Here is a 14,383-nt window from a genome sequence, read left to right on the forward strand (position 1 = left end):
CTAAGAGTGAACGCGGTTTTTTCGAATTTTTGTTTTGTAAGTTTTCTTGGGCGCATAGTTATTGGTTAGCCGTGGGTTTGAGGTATGTTTTCACAAAACGTTGTAACAGATTTCTTTAGCGAATTCTAAACGAACGACAACGAATACGAACAGTGGAGGAAGACCAGCAACGAGGTCAAATTTTACTGCATAAATTTTGAGGAAAGAGAAATATTCAAAATAAAAATTATCAAATAATAATTAAAACGAAACAAAAATTCAAAAACAAAATTAAGCTTATATTGGTTACAATTTTTTGTGCGTGCAGCGATTTTTCAAAAAACTTTGAAAGAGATTAAATATTTAAAAGGTGATATTTTACATGGTAACAGCGATTAAATATATTTTCATAATAAAATAAATGAAAATAAAAATCAAAAAGTTTAAGTTTAGAAACAAAATTTCAAAATGTTGATTTACTTATTTTTATATATTTAATTTGGAACTGCAAATGTTGCAACAACTCTTGTTAGGAAACTCGTCGAAAAAACGAGGGCGTTGGCGTGTTCACTTTGCAAAGAAAGAGAAAAATGTGTGTGAATGTAGCAGAATTATAGCGCAATTAGATAAAAAGTAAAGTAATTACAACAACAAATGTGATAAAAAAATATGTATGAAAAATAAAATAAAACAACAAAACGTAAATAATAAAACAATAAATAAATCAAAACTATTAAAATTTAAAAAATATTAAAATATAAATATTAAAAGAATAAAGAAAAATAAAATTAAAAGCAAATGGCGAAAAAAAAGTTAATTCGAATAAACTAAAAATAAATCAAATTACATTAAAAATAAAAAAATATACATATGTATATATAAAAAAATTATATATATGTGACCTGGTCTACGAAAAGGGAGCTAACGTGCGAAAACTAGTTTTCTGGGAAAAGCTGTTAAAAATAATCGTCAGTTTCTCGTTATCTCATTAATTGTTCTCCTTTTTTTTGACACCTAAGCTCCCTTTCCGTAGACCAGGTTACATATGTATATATTTTTAATAAAATAAAATGCACAAATAATTTTATATAAAAAACAACAAATAAATATTTTGCGCTATTTTAATTAAAAACCAAAAATATAATTCTACAAAAGCATTTTTGTATAAAATTAATAAAAACTTTGATTTACAAGCTTAACGAATCTGCAAATATACAAAAATTTAACACAAAAACAGTTCTGAAACACACAAATTCCGCTTATTTTAAAATTTTTGATGACCTCACACGCGCATTAGTGTACCAAAGCACCTGTCGTTGCAACACCAAAAATATTAATCATCAATAGCGCTGGGCTGATAACAATATTTGCTAAACACACACAGATAATGCCATAAGAAATGTGTAAAAAATAAATTGACAAAGTTGAGCGAGTAATTGTAACCTGTAAAAAATATAGTGGTCTGTCTCGAAGTACGCGACATTGTTAAATTTAGTTAGAAAGCAAAAAAAAAAAAATATTATGAAACAAATGTAAAAAAAACTATATAAAAGAAATTAAAAATAATACAAAATCGCAGAGAAACACGTTTGAAAAGTGTTTTTAATTTAATTATGTTAAAGAAAAACAATAAAAAATAAATTATTAAAAAAATATTTTCAAATTCATAAAAAATTAGTTAAAAATATAGTGAAAGCAATTAATTAATAAAATATAATAAACAAAATTACATAAGTACAAGTGCAGTTAAGTGCTTTTTGCGTGCAACGCAACTTAAACATTTTTTTATTTTATACAATTAAACTCTTGATCATGTTTTATAATAAATTATGTGCAAAGAAAACTTTCATAAATTAAATGTAACAAATGAAGACGTCGAAACCTTAATTAAATGCGAACTTTGTTAAAGGCACTTGCCAGCTTAAGTTATTTGTCTATTAGTCATACTCTAATATAGGCATTTTATCTACAAAATTGATAAAGTAATTGATTAAGTCAGCGCCAACTGTATTTGCACAAAACTGATAGCTCAATTGCATATAAATTTGTAATAAAAAATAAAAAAAAGTATCGTTAAAAATATTTACAAAAAATACTAAAATAAAATATAATTAAAAAAATTTTTTTTTTTTAATATTTTTATATATTATAAAGGTTTTTTTCATATTAAAACGAAATATTTAAAAAAAAGATTATAATAAACTACTTATGACATAAAACAAATAATTTTAATAAACAAATAATAATTATTATAAAAGGTTGCTTTAACTAAGCCAAATTTTTACTTAAAGAAAATAATCAAGTTATAAAAACTGTACAACTTGAATTAAAAAGCCTAAACTATTCTCTATTTCTCTATTATAACTCAAATACATAAAAAAAGACAATAAAGAAAAAATTTAATAATAAAGATAATACAAACAATTATTATAAAAATATAATAAAAACAACTATAATAATTATAATTAAAAGTATATTAAAACAAAAATTATAAATTAAAATAATATATTAAAAACTGCAATAAATTCGTCAGCAGAATTTTAAGGAAAAAATTAACCTAAAAAGCCTAACAACTGTACAACTTGTATTAATAAGCATACTAAACAATCCCCCTTCTCTCTTGCTCTCATTACAGTTAATCGCCTTTGAACATAACAAAATCATTGAAACGTTTACATAGACAACAAAATGGGTTTGGGGCGTCAGGAGAATACGCTGGAGAAGCAAATTGGCTGCGTAAAGTACACGCTTTTCTGTCTCAATATTGTCGCATGGATGCTGGCCACGGCGCTGTTCGCGCTTTCCGTCTGGCTGCGCGCCGAAGAGGGTTTCAGCAATTGGCTGACAATTTTACAGGCACAAACCTTTTATATTGGCGTCTACATATTAATTGGCACAAGCATAATCATGATGGCGGTGACATTTTTGGGTTGCCTTAGCGCTTTGATGGAGAACACTTTGGCGCTTTTGGTCTTTCTCGGCACACAGGTGTTTGGTTTTGTCGCCGGTGTAGCCGGTTCGGCGGTTTTGCTCGATTACAGCACCATGAACTCGAGCTTGCAGCCGTTGTTACAGCGCTCGCTGACTTATTTGGTAAGCACCTCGGAGTACGCACATTCATCGTATGTGCTCAATATGATACAAAGCAATATTGGCTGCTGTGGCGCTACGGGACCATGGGATTATTGGAATTTGCATCAGCCACTGCCAAACTCATGTCGCGACACAGTGAGCGGTAATTGTTTCTTTAACGGTTGTGTCGATGAGTTGACTTGGTTTTTCGAGGGCAAGACATCTTGGATTGTGGGTGTGGCCCTGGGGTTGGCGATGTTGAATGTGGTGTGCGCCATTTTGAGTTTAGTGCTGGTGCAAGCTGTTAAAAAGGAGGAGGATGAAGCGCAGACTTATCGACATTGAGTAATTACAGTGAGCGGAAAATAGTAGCAGACGATGTTGGGAGTCGAATATGCACAATAATTGTTGCTGGGGATGCGTACTTTTATATTTAGCGATGAATGCGCGCATTGAGTTCCGTTGGAAACCGACAATTTTACAACTTTAGTTTTTTACCACAAAACCGCCGAATGAACTTTTTACATACTACTACATACATATTTGTCATGCATTTTAATTTTTACAGTTATCCATTAGAATTTTAAGTTTGGTTAACAAAATGAAAACTTTACAAATACACCTAAGCGCACAAATAGTTTTAATGAAATCGTTAATAAATAAATATTTGTGTTTTCTTCTGCACTTGGAAGAAAATAACAAGAAAACAGTGTTGCTATCAATCAGCGTTACTCTTTTTTCGGGGAACGGAGTATTTAAGATAAATTACAAAAATATTTATTGCTTCAAAGACAATAAATAGCATTTTGAGGTGTGATACAAGATCATAAAGATATCTAATAAATTTTAAAATTCCAAGAAGTTCTTCCAATGATTTTTAACTCCGTCCGACAGTTAAAGTACTTCAATTAAAAAGGCCTACCGCTCATCGTTTTCTAGCCTCAGTGCAAACGGATTAAAAATTTATCACACATAAAGAACTTATCGAAACTTTTCGTAGATAAATTTTCACAAAGTATTACAATATAGCGCACGGAACGTTTTAATTATTTGTGGCACCCTTATTAAATGTTAAACCGATTATTTCATGACGTTGATAGAAAAATACACACAAACACTACACTTGTTCATTATCATACAATAGTAAATAATTTAAAAGTGATACTCACAGATTACTCATTGATAGATCCACCTCCAAGTTAAGATGCTCATGATGATATTTGATAATCGGCACACGCGCTTGCAATATGCGTCGCACATGACAAACACCGGGCAAAAATAGATGTAACATATCACCAATACTTTCCATTTGTCGTTGGGTTTGCGAACGCCCATTTGTTAGATTCTCCTTAGTGTGAAATACAAGTCGTGACTCTTGATTGCGCTGCTGCGCGGTAGTTGCACCAACAACTTCTCGATCAAAACGCAATATCAAATCCAAGTCGCAACCCATTCGGCCGAAACCATTCACCGATGAACCAAAGGGTTGTGCATTTGCGTTGGGGAACATACCCGACACCGCTTGTTGCACCTGTAATGCAGCAAGAAAGCGTAAACGCACACCAAGGTCATTAAGCTGAGTGTGTTGATGTAGATATAATATTTGTTGATCTAAATTTGGTGCCGCACACAAGAGTTCCGTCAAAGCATTGCTATCCAACATTGTGGTGCCGTTAACTCCAGCTAAAGTCGCTTTGATGGATTTTGCCGCTGCTTTGAGTGCGCGCTTGCCACTTGTCGCTCTAAACCATAGAAAAGGTGAATGTGCTGGCACACTAGACAATTCATCATTGTACGCTGATGCGGTAATAGCCGCTGATGCTTCTTGTGCATTGCCAAACTCTAATAATATATAGTGCTGTTCCTCTTCCTGTTGTATGCGGTAATGATGTGCACTTAAGATTTCTCCAAAACTAGCGCAATAGTTATACAATTCAGGGAATGAATTTTCTGATTGGACTTGCACCACAATGCTGCGAGTGGCTTGTTGCTGGCGCTGTTGCATCATTTCACTGTATGCGATTTTTTCTAAAAGTAGTATCAAAATTTTATCAAAATTTAGTACTGAGAAATGTTGAAAATTGCTTACCTTTAGCTTCGCTAGCTAGTGTTCTTGAGGTACATGTTCTGTATAGATGTTTGCTCCAAAATAGAAACTGTTTTGTATTGCTTCTCATCAAAAAATGCATTATATACTTTATCAAATGATTGACAAGTGTCTTTAAAGAAAAGTAACATTATTGTATTAATAAATATGTATAATTAATATAGTAAAACAGAATATACAAACCAAAGGAACCAAAGTTTAGCGGTCAAAGAAATTCTATGAGGTTACGTTGAACTAAACAGCTGTTGCTAGTGTTGAGTGATGCAAATCCTACGAATATAATATAAGTAATCGTTATTTGAATACTCATCGTTAAATAATACAAATATGAAATAATATTTAAGCAATTGTTTTTTTTTTCCTTTGAAATAAATTAAAACTTAATTATATTATTTTAGTTCTAAATGATTAAAGCATATAGGATTTTTACCAATGAATTGAGTTCGTGGGTTTATTTCACAATCTTTTAAATTAACATGGAGAACGGCACAGTTATGCTGATATATATAGACAACTTTAAAAAATGTATTTTGTATTTTTAAAAATAATTTTCATTAATTAATTATAACAGTTATATCAAAATCACTTCAGAACATGACTTCTGGCCACCCTAGCAATGTGACATTAAACATCTCTGCATTGCCTGCACGTGCGGAATATTTTGGCATTTCTACCGCTACAAATAGTGAATTTTTGTGTTTTGTTAAGCTTACGTGAGATATAATAGTGTATTATAGAATTTAATTTGCGAAATGGCCAAAGACAAACCACAAAAATTAGCAAAAGTGAAGAAAAATGATACAACACAAGATAAAGCCGCATCCAATGCGCCGTCAACGTCATCCGCTATATGGCAGGATGAACGTTTCCAGCACTTGGTCAATGATCCACGTTTTCGTGGTATTCCTATGACACAGCGCAAAGTGAAGATAGATAAGCGCTTCCAGGGCATGTTTACTGATAATAAATTTAAAGTGAAGTACACAGTGGATAAGTATGGGCGACGTATTAATAAAAGTAATGCCGATGATCTACGCAAATACTATGAGCTCAATTCATCAGACACCGAAACAGACGAAGATGAAAGTAAACAACAGAAAACTGGTGTTGATGATGATGATGAAGCGGAGGAGGAGTTGGAGCGTCGCAAAGAAGAAAAAGCTATAATTCGTGAAGATGATTCAGGCGAGAGCACGCCCAGTGAAGAAGAGGAAGGTGCAAATGATGAACTTGTTAGCGATGGCGAGGAAGTGCCAAAAACGCTACGTGAACGTTTATTGAATCCAAATATTGATTATGCACGTGGTGAAGGAAGACTTGTAACCGATTCTTCATCGGATGATGAGTCCACTGATGAAGAAGATGATCTTGAGGCAAATATCGATCATGTTTGGGGCGAATTAGATCAAGAAGCGGAGACTACAGAAGAGTCTACAAACAGATTGGCGGTTTGTAATATGGACTGGGATCGCATACGTGCTGTGGATTTAATGGTGTTATTTAGTTCATTTCTGCCACCTGGAGGTAGTGTTCTGAGTGTGAAAATTTATCCATCGGAATTTGGAAAAGAGCGTATGCGGGAAGAGGATGTACACGGACCTACTGAACTTGTTGGACTTGGAAAGGAGGTGAATGGTGCAAAGGTATTTTTTACATAACTTTTAATTAGACATATACTTAACTTTTATGTTTGTTCTAGGACGCAGCTGAATCTGACTTAGACGACGAGGAGATAGTCAAAGAGCAAGATAGCGATGCGGAGGAGGGCGATGAATATCACATGGAAAAGCTGCGTCAGTATCAATTAAATCGCTTGCGTTATTACTATGCCGTGGCTGTTTTTGACAGCATTGCAACGGCTGACAAAATTTATAAAGAATGCGATGGTATTGAGTATGAAAGTTCAGCAACACGTGTTGATTTACGCTTCATACCCGACGATACCACTTTTGACGAAGACGAGCCGACCGATGTTTGCACTGATTTGCCTGATACAAATGGCTATAAACCGCGCCAGTTTACAACAACGGCTTTACAACAGGCTAAAGTCGATCTGACTTGGGATGAAACCGCAGTGGAACGACAAGAACTGGGCGAGAAATTATCCAGCGGAAAATTGAATGAAATTAGTGACAAGGATTTGCGGAAGATGGTTGCATACAGCAGTGAGGAAGATGATGATAGTAGCGAAGAAACAGCAGTTGAAGAGGGGCAACAAAATGAGTCTGAACAGCCAAACAAATCAAATGACAAAGTAAAAGCCGAAAAACCTAAAAGAAAAAAGGATGAAATAATTAACAAATACAAAGCGCTGCTTGCGGAAATCAATGAGAAAGAACAGAAAAAGAAGAATAATAAATTTGAAATGGAGATAAGCTGGAATGTGGATCAGCAAAAGGACGACAAAGATAAGGATGCAGAAGAATCCGAGGAGCAAAACAAGAAACAGCATCTAACGCCCATCGAAAAAGTGCTGCAAAAACGTAGCGAAAAGAATAAGCAACGCAAAGAGGAACGAAAGAAGAAAAAATTACAAGCGCGTGGTTTAGATCCGGACGCCGAGGATTCCTCAGATTCGGACAGCATACCTGATGGCATTGATATGAACGATCCCTATTTTGCGGAAGAATTCGCCAATGGCGATTACGTTGATCCCAAAGCGAAAAAACGCGATAAACTAAAGAAACAGCAAAACGATTTGGATAAGCAGCAGGCTGCAGAAGAAGCGGAAAAACAAGCGAAGGAGCTGCAACTACTCTTGGACGATGACGATTTAGAAGAGCAAGGCAAGCAACATTTCAGCTTAGAGAAAATACTTAAATCCGAACAAGAAACCAAATCCAAACGTAAGCGACGCAAACAATTGAAAAAATCGAAATCCACAATTGCGGAAGAAACGAAACCAGTCGAAGATAACTTCCAAATAAATATAAATGATGACCGTTTCAAGGCTGTTTACACATCGGCCAAATTCAATATTGATCCCACCGACTCACACTTCAAGAAGACCAAAGCGATGGAGTTGATTATACAAGAAAAGCTGAAACGCCGACATGGTGACGAGGGCTTACGAAACGGTAATGATGTTGACACGCAGGAAGTAGAAGTCAAAAGGCCGAAAAAACAATTGGAGAACACGCTGTTGGTGAAGAGTTTGAAGCGCAAAATTCAAATGAAGCAGCAGAAGTGATTTTAAAAACTTGTTTTTTTTTATTAATTTTACAATGATAAAGTTGTGTGTGTGTAAAAAGTTCAGAATGAAGTTATAGTCAAAATATGCTAAAACTATTAAGTTTAAAATTTTAACCTTAAAAAGTGAAAATAAAAATTTTCATGCGAATTTCATAAAAATTATGAGTCACATATGCTTATATTTTAACAATGTGTGTATGTTTTACTGTGTGATGAATATGTTGTGTTGAATGCGAGCGCAAATTGTGCAAAATTTTGACAAAAAATATTAACTTTTTTTGCCTGCAGTAAGGAGTTTTCGAAAGTTTCTCTAAAGCGACTGCTACATAAAATGCGGGCAGGTGAGTGTATAATTAATTAAAGTTCATAATATTTAGAGTATTTGTAATATTAATTGATATGAGTGAAATATGTTTCATAGAATGAGTGTGTGTTTGATAAAAAAAATAGCTAACGTTTTTCCATACAATAACTTAATTTGATGTTGTTTTTGTTGTGGCGGCAGAATTCTGCCGAGTTGGCAGTCCTGGTGGGATAAAAATCCGGGTCCGTTCCGGTTATGTAGACCCGACTGTCGTCAGCTCAGCTCCTGTTGTTGTTGTAGCGGCAGAATATTGCCGAGTTGACAGTCCTTGGCCGGATAAAAAAACGGGTCCGTTCCGGTTACGTAGACCTGACGAATTTATATTCGATTCGTTGAATAAATTTAGTGAATAGTAAGGACTATGGCACAGTCGACAGACAGTCGAGTCAATGTAAGCCGAACTTAATATTTTTATTCAACCAAGGTCTGTCAACTCGACAGCATTACTCAAAATTATTTAAGCAAAGTTTTTGCAGCTGCAACAACAACAACAAAAAACGCTAAGGATAACATGAGTTAATATTTCTAAAGTTTTGAGGTTATGTGAGCTGTGGGAATATTAAAAATCCGCAAAAAGCGCAATAAACTTAAGTCATTAAACATTTTATCTTACTAGTTAACATAACTATATACATACATTTGTATGTAAGTATGTACTTAGACTAATTTTAGACCTCCCACTATCGCTTGCATTCATTCGTTTCAATTAATTTGCCTTGGGCATGGCTCATAACCCTGTATCAGCTGCCTATAAATTTGCGCCACCTTGCTGTTCTTCAAGCAAACGCTACCACCGCCGCGCACCAGCTGATCCCGCTGCCGATTAATGTCGCCCACACAAAGCCAATCCGCGCCGCCGACACGCCAACGCCAGAGCTGAAAACCGCTCTCCTGCGATACCGCCCATTTCGAGTGATCGGATGTGGTGTTGAAAGCGATTTGCAGTTGTTGTTCTTTGATTTCTTGTATGTTGTAGACTCTGCGATGTAAAAATAAGAATATTATTTTTTTTTAAATAAAATAAATAATTTCTCTACTTACTTGTCGCTCCGCGTGCAATTGGTTTCCAAATTACCGCCACCATTACGCCAGGTCTCCACCAGCAGATTGACGTCCAGCGCCGGCGCTATGACATCCTCATACAGTTCTGTTACCGCCTTGCCGCTCTTCGCAAACGATTTGAATTTTGTGCCGCCGAGCGTCGACAGCTTGACTTTATTTTGAAAGGGTGCCTCCCGCTGCCACTTACCCGCCACCACCTGCTGCAGTATGGGAAAGCGCGCGAGCACCGCTTCGGGTGTGCGCGTGTAGTAAATCAGCGGCACCATTAGCCGCAATTGCGTGGCCACCTTATCCACTTCGCTGCCCTGCAGTGACATGCAGAGGAAACTCTGACCATAACGCCCGCCTGTGAGCGGATATTTGTAAACGGGTATTTCCGGGTAACGCGGCACCGAATGCACCAACCACACTGCCGTCTCGCCATCTGTTGCCAGCAGTCCCTTCGCGTGTGCTTTCGGCGTGCTCGAGTTGCTGTTGGGTTTCTGGTCGTTGTAGGCCACCAACAGCACGCGCTCATCGTCGAAGAGCGGTTGTAGTAGTTTGCCTGGCATGGACTCGGTCGAGGTGACTTCGTGCGTCGACAAACGCCAGGCATCATAGCTGTTGCTTGTAATGTAGAGGTAGTTGAAGCCGCTGCTGTTGCGTCGGGCGCCGTAGTGTGTGTGTATGCGCGGTAATTTGTACATGTAGAACCTGTTGGGGGGAAAGGGGGTTGTTAAACTATTATTTCTTATAATTAATACATTTTTGTGCTCACCAGTCAACCAATGCGCCATTTTCATCTCTACATGCCACATTTGGCGCCGCTTTCTTCGCAGCCAACCCGCAGAGAATGGGCAACAAGCACAGCAGCAAGAGTTTGCGGCGCATAACGGTTGTTGAAGCAATTTAAATAAAATTCAAGCAAAACTAAATGCCACTCTCCACCTAAAGAGATCCTAACAAATCACTTTTGTCCAAATAAAAGTCCGTCTTGCTTTCAACGAACTCAGTTTTAAACTGAGTTCCTTAAAGTCGCTCAATTTAATATAAACACTTGCGCCTCGCAGCATAATCAAAACACATACATACATAAGTCGTTGAGAACAAAACAGCCAAATCAATGAATCAAGCGTGCTATCTTTTGCCATTGCTTACTGAAATCTTTTGTTTGCATGTCTGTATGTAATATTTAAAATGAGTCAGCCGCTACGATAAGCTAGCATTGTATTACAAATGCTGCGAACGACCCTGTAGGGAAAACCGATATTTCTACAGTGGTTAGAAACTAATGAATTTGGAACTAGTACTGGTCCGAAAAATCAAAAACGCAACGTCGGATACCCTACAAAATGTATATGTAAATGAACAGCATGAACAGCTGAAACGATTTAGCAACGCGAATTAGGTCCTCAGATATATATTAGGTTGTCAAAAAAGTCTTGCGGTATTTTCGCCAGTTGGCGCTGAAAGCGCGTAGTTCTAGTTTTATTCGTCGCATCGGGTCATGCTATACCTTTTTGGAAAGCTCATTTCACGCGCCAACTCGTGTTTGATTGATTGTCGTTTCTTTTAAGTCGTTCGTGAGTTATAGCGTCGCAAACATGGAGCAACATAAAGAGAAAATACGGCATATTTTACAGTACTACTACGATAAAGGCAAAAATGCAACTCAAGCCGCCAATAAAATTTGTGCAGCTTATGGACCCGATACAGTTTCCATTTCCACCACACAACGATGGTTTCAACGTTTTCGTTCTGGTGTAGAGGTGGTTGAAGATGCGCCACGCTCCGGAAGGCCTATCGTCGAAAATTGCGATAAAATCGCTGAATTGGTCGAAAGAGACCGGCATAGTAGCAGCCGTAGCATCGGTCAAGAGCTGGGCGTGAGTCATCAAAAATTCATTTCAATTTCAATAAAAAAAAAAATTCAATAAAAATACCGCAAGACTTTTTTGACAGCCCATTATGTACATGTATCAGAGATATCTACTTAAAAGTTTGAATTCATCTTTTTCACTCTAAGTAGCCTATAGCTACCATACAAACGGAACGATCAAAATCAAAATATTGTATAAAAAACTATTGTATTTAAGGAGATATCTGCACAAATTTTGGCGTGGATTATGTTCCAAGACAAAGGTAAAACTCCGGAGAAATTGTTCAGATCGCATTTCTATTGCATACTGATCCAATAAATATTGACCGATCAAAATTAACATCTTTTGTAGAAAACTTTTTTATTTGTGCAGGGTATATAGGGTTTTATAGTTATATTTTATGAATTATTGTAATTACTTTCCTTTAATGCTGGAAAAATGAGCTCACATAATATTGTGTACAAATCGTCTATCCAAAAAGTGATATAATATCTCAGAGAAAGTCGGAAATCAGCTGTTTTCATGAGAAAAATGCCTTAAGAGTGAATAACTATACTAAAATCTAACATATTTGATAGCATTATGTTTAATTTCATGTGGTTTTTAAGTGTGGAAAGTCTTGGTTATATGCTTCCAACAAAAATAACTTTTTGTGAGTCTTAAACGCGCTCTGCCTGACTATTCGAGCGTTGTCAAACTGCACCGAAGCGTTTGTATACCAAAAAAAAAAAAAAAAAAATCAGTGCTTTTTACGGGCCAGTCTTATGTTTCGATATATTAAAAGTAAATAAGACCTTTTTTTTATTTCTTTTAGACATTTATGGATTACTCAAAGAGAATAGTTGTGGGGAAAATTGCTTTTTTTCAGACTATCATACAAATCACAAGAAAAAAAAAAAATTAAACTGTAGCTTTTCAGTACTGGGTTAATATTGAAACTCTGGTATCATATCTCATATGAAACAGACAAACAAACGACTATTTATTCTGAAGTAATTTACATATGTACATACATATTTGATATTGATATTACTGATCAAATAACAGAAGTGCGTCTTCTAGTAATCCTTAGCGAATGCCACAGAGATAGAGAGAGAGAAAGAGAGAGAGAGAGAGAGATAGAAAAGCAGAGAGAGAGAGATAGCCTCATGAATTTTATAAGCAGTTAATTCCTGCAACAAGAGAGAGCTCAGATACTACAGCGATTAAATGACAGATTTAGTTATATATGGTTCATTAAACAGTTGTATTTCTGCGGCAATCCGTTAAGCCACTTTGTAAATACTTGTAAATTTTATTTATTTTTAAATTGCTCACTTTTTGATCTCTTCCAAAATATTCCAAATAATTTGATTTTCAGACATTCACTGGCCGCTTCTTAATTATATATGTCTGTTTCCTCCTTACTTTCGTTAGACCAAATTTAAATTATTTTCTTTCCATTCAGTTATGATAAATAAGCTTAAAACATGCCCCAAGAAATTTTGGAGGCTAAAACTGACGACAGTTCCTGTCCATTTCCGGTTACGTATATCTAACATTCCAAATAACTTCTAAATACATGATTTTCCAATAAGAGTGATATGATTTCTTTTCAAACAAAGGAAATACAATGTTTTTTTTAAATTTAATTGAAGCACAATCCATTCAATTTATATTGCAGAAATGAATTCGATGAAATTAACTTTTGAGTACTTTCTGCTTTAAATCAAGTCGTATTCATCTGCAGCACGTTCAATATTGACTTCCAAAGCTTGAAAGAGAGTCTGGTTTATTGCTAAAGGCCAATGACTTCAAATAACCCCATAAGAAGTAGTCTAATGGTATTAAATCTCAACTTGAAGACCATTCAATGTCACAATTTCTTGAAATAATTGAATCTCCAAGCCTTTTTCGCAATTATTCGGTTGTTGCATGTGCTGTGTGGCTTTATAAAGTTAGTCATCTCACCGATCTCCATAGATTTAAGGTGTCATTAGCTTCATTTCGAAAGAAGTTTGGACCGATGATTCCACCAAAAAAAAATACCAAACTGTCAAATTAGGTGAACGCAATGGTTGTTCATGAATAATTTGTGGATTTTCTACGCAGCAGAATCGACAGTTATTATTTACCGCACAACTCAGATGAAAGTGAGCCTCATTGGAGAAGGTGATTTTCTTAAAAAAACCGTTATCGTTTTCAAGTTGTTCCAAGTAAAAATCAGCAAATTCACGATGTGTATGGTGGTCCATTGACTTCAGTTCTTGAGTGAAAATCCTTTCAATCCAAATCCTTTCTTAAAACGCAGGTTTTTTTCATTACTTTGAGAACGTTAGGAATCGACCCTAATTTTATTTGCCATTAAATGTTTCAACCCTCGAGCGATTATTTGTTGTATTATGTAAATATGTACGGTATAATAGATGAAAAACTTTCTTAACAAATTAAAGCATTCCATGAAAGCTCTATGCAAATATTTTGTAAGTTATCACATTTCTAATTGACTATTAAAAACATGCATTTAAAAAGTATAAAAAAGCTGCATATGAAAAGCTTCGAAACCGCGTTAGCAGTATTGAATTTTCAAGGACCCCTAATTTTTTGTGGCATTAAATGTTTAACCCTCAACTTTTGTTCAGTCTCAATAGGGTATAACCGGAAAAACTTTCTTAAAACACTGGCATTCCATGAAAGCTCTATGTAAATATTTTGAAAGCTATCACAGTTGAAGGTATGTTGTCAGGGGACGATCAAAATAAATATTCT

General features: G+C 35.5%; 4 protein-coding genes across 6 annotated transcripts in view; 2 read left to right on the forward strand and 2 right to left on the reverse strand.

Annotated features, from left to right (window-relative positions):
* LOC126760480 (tetraspanin-2A) overlaps positions 1 to 3,773 on the forward strand; it is a 4,060-nt gene extending 287 nt beyond the window's left edge. The window contains exons 1-2 of one of the 3 annotated variants that reach the window (XM_050476128.1): positions 1 to 82; positions 2,615 to 3,773. The exon at positions 1 to 82 is cut by the window's left edge and continues 287 nt beyond it. In XM_050476128.1, coding sequence (XP_050332085.1) covers positions 2,668 to 3,396 — 729 coding nt within the window. In that variant the 5' untranslated portion in view covers positions 1 to 82; positions 2,615 to 2,667 and the 3' untranslated portion in view covers positions 3,397 to 3,773. The other 2 variants (XM_050476127.1, XM_050476129.1) reach the window with 2 other exon arrangements.
* The window catches only part of LOC126760470 (poly(A) RNA polymerase, mitochondrial), an 8,551-nt gene extending 3,144 nt beyond the window's left edge, over positions 1 to 5,407 (reverse strand). Inside the window, exons 1-3 of the mRNA XM_050476115.1 lie at positions 5,342 to 5,407; positions 5,141 to 5,270; positions 4,221 to 5,079 (exon numbers count right to left, since the gene is read on the reverse strand). Coding sequence (XP_050332072.1) covers positions 4,221 to 5,079; positions 5,141 to 5,240 — 959 coding nt within the window. The 5' untranslated portion in view covers positions 5,241 to 5,270; positions 5,342 to 5,407. The remainder of the gene's footprint in view (positions 1 to 4,220; positions 5,080 to 5,140; positions 5,271 to 5,341) is intronic.
* Positions 5,408 to 5,815: 408 nt separating this feature from the next.
* On the forward strand, positions 5,816 to 8,512 carry LOC126760464 (ESF1 homolog). The gene is made up of 2 exons (XM_050476107.1): positions 5,816 to 6,801; positions 6,858 to 8,512. Exons 1-2 carry the CDS (start codon positions 5,911 to 5,913, stop codon positions 8,346 to 8,348), a joined length of 2,382 nt encoding a protein of 793 aa, XP_050332064.1. The 5' UTR covers positions 5,816 to 5,910; the 3' UTR covers positions 8,349 to 8,512.
* Positions 8,513 to 9,051: 539 nt separating this feature from the next.
* Positions 9,052 to 10,767, reverse strand: LOC126760475 (deoxyribonuclease-2-alpha). The gene is made up of 3 exons (XM_050476118.1): positions 10,534 to 10,767; positions 9,756 to 10,469; positions 9,052 to 9,693 (listed from the first exon to the last, which is right to left on the reverse strand). Exons 1-3 carry the CDS (start codon positions 10,644 to 10,646, stop codon positions 9,417 to 9,419), a joined length of 1,104 nt encoding a protein of 367 aa, XP_050332075.1. The 5' UTR covers positions 10,647 to 10,767; the 3' UTR covers positions 9,052 to 9,416.
* Between the last annotated feature and the right edge of the window lie 3,616 nt (positions 10,768 to 14,383).

Source organism: Bactrocera neohumeralis, chromosome 5 (assembly GCF_024586455.1).
Source record: "Bactrocera neohumeralis isolate Rockhampton chromosome 5, APGP_CSIRO_Bneo_wtdbg2-racon-allhic-juicebox.fasta_v2, whole genome shotgun sequence".
Classification (NCBI taxonomy): domain Eukaryota; kingdom Metazoa; phylum Arthropoda; class Insecta; order Diptera; family Tephritidae; genus Bactrocera; species Bactrocera neohumeralis.

Excerpts from the sequence above, each read along its gene's own strand:
- LOC126760475 (XM_050476118.1), bottom strand. The coding sequence starts at position 10,646 with ATGCGCCGCAAACTCTTGCTGCTGTGCTTGTTGCCCATTCTCTGCGGG. Across the intron at positions 10,470-10,533 it reads AATGGCGCATTGGTTGACTG|GTTCTACATGTACAAATTAC; the intron begins GTGAGCACAAAA and ends TCCCCCCAACAG. Across the intron at positions 9,694-9,755 it reads AATTGCACGCGGAGCGACAA|AGTCTACAACATACAAGAAA; the intron begins GTAAGTAGAGAA and ends TTTACATCGCAG.
- LOC126760464 (XM_050476107.1), top strand. The coding sequence starts at position 5,911 with ATGGCCAAAGACAAACCACAAAAATTAGCAAAAGTGAAGAAAAATGAT. Across the intron at positions 6,802-6,857 it reads AGGAGGTGAATGGTGCAAAG|GACGCAGCTGAATCTGACTT; the intron begins GTATTTTTTACA and ends TGTTTGTTCTAG.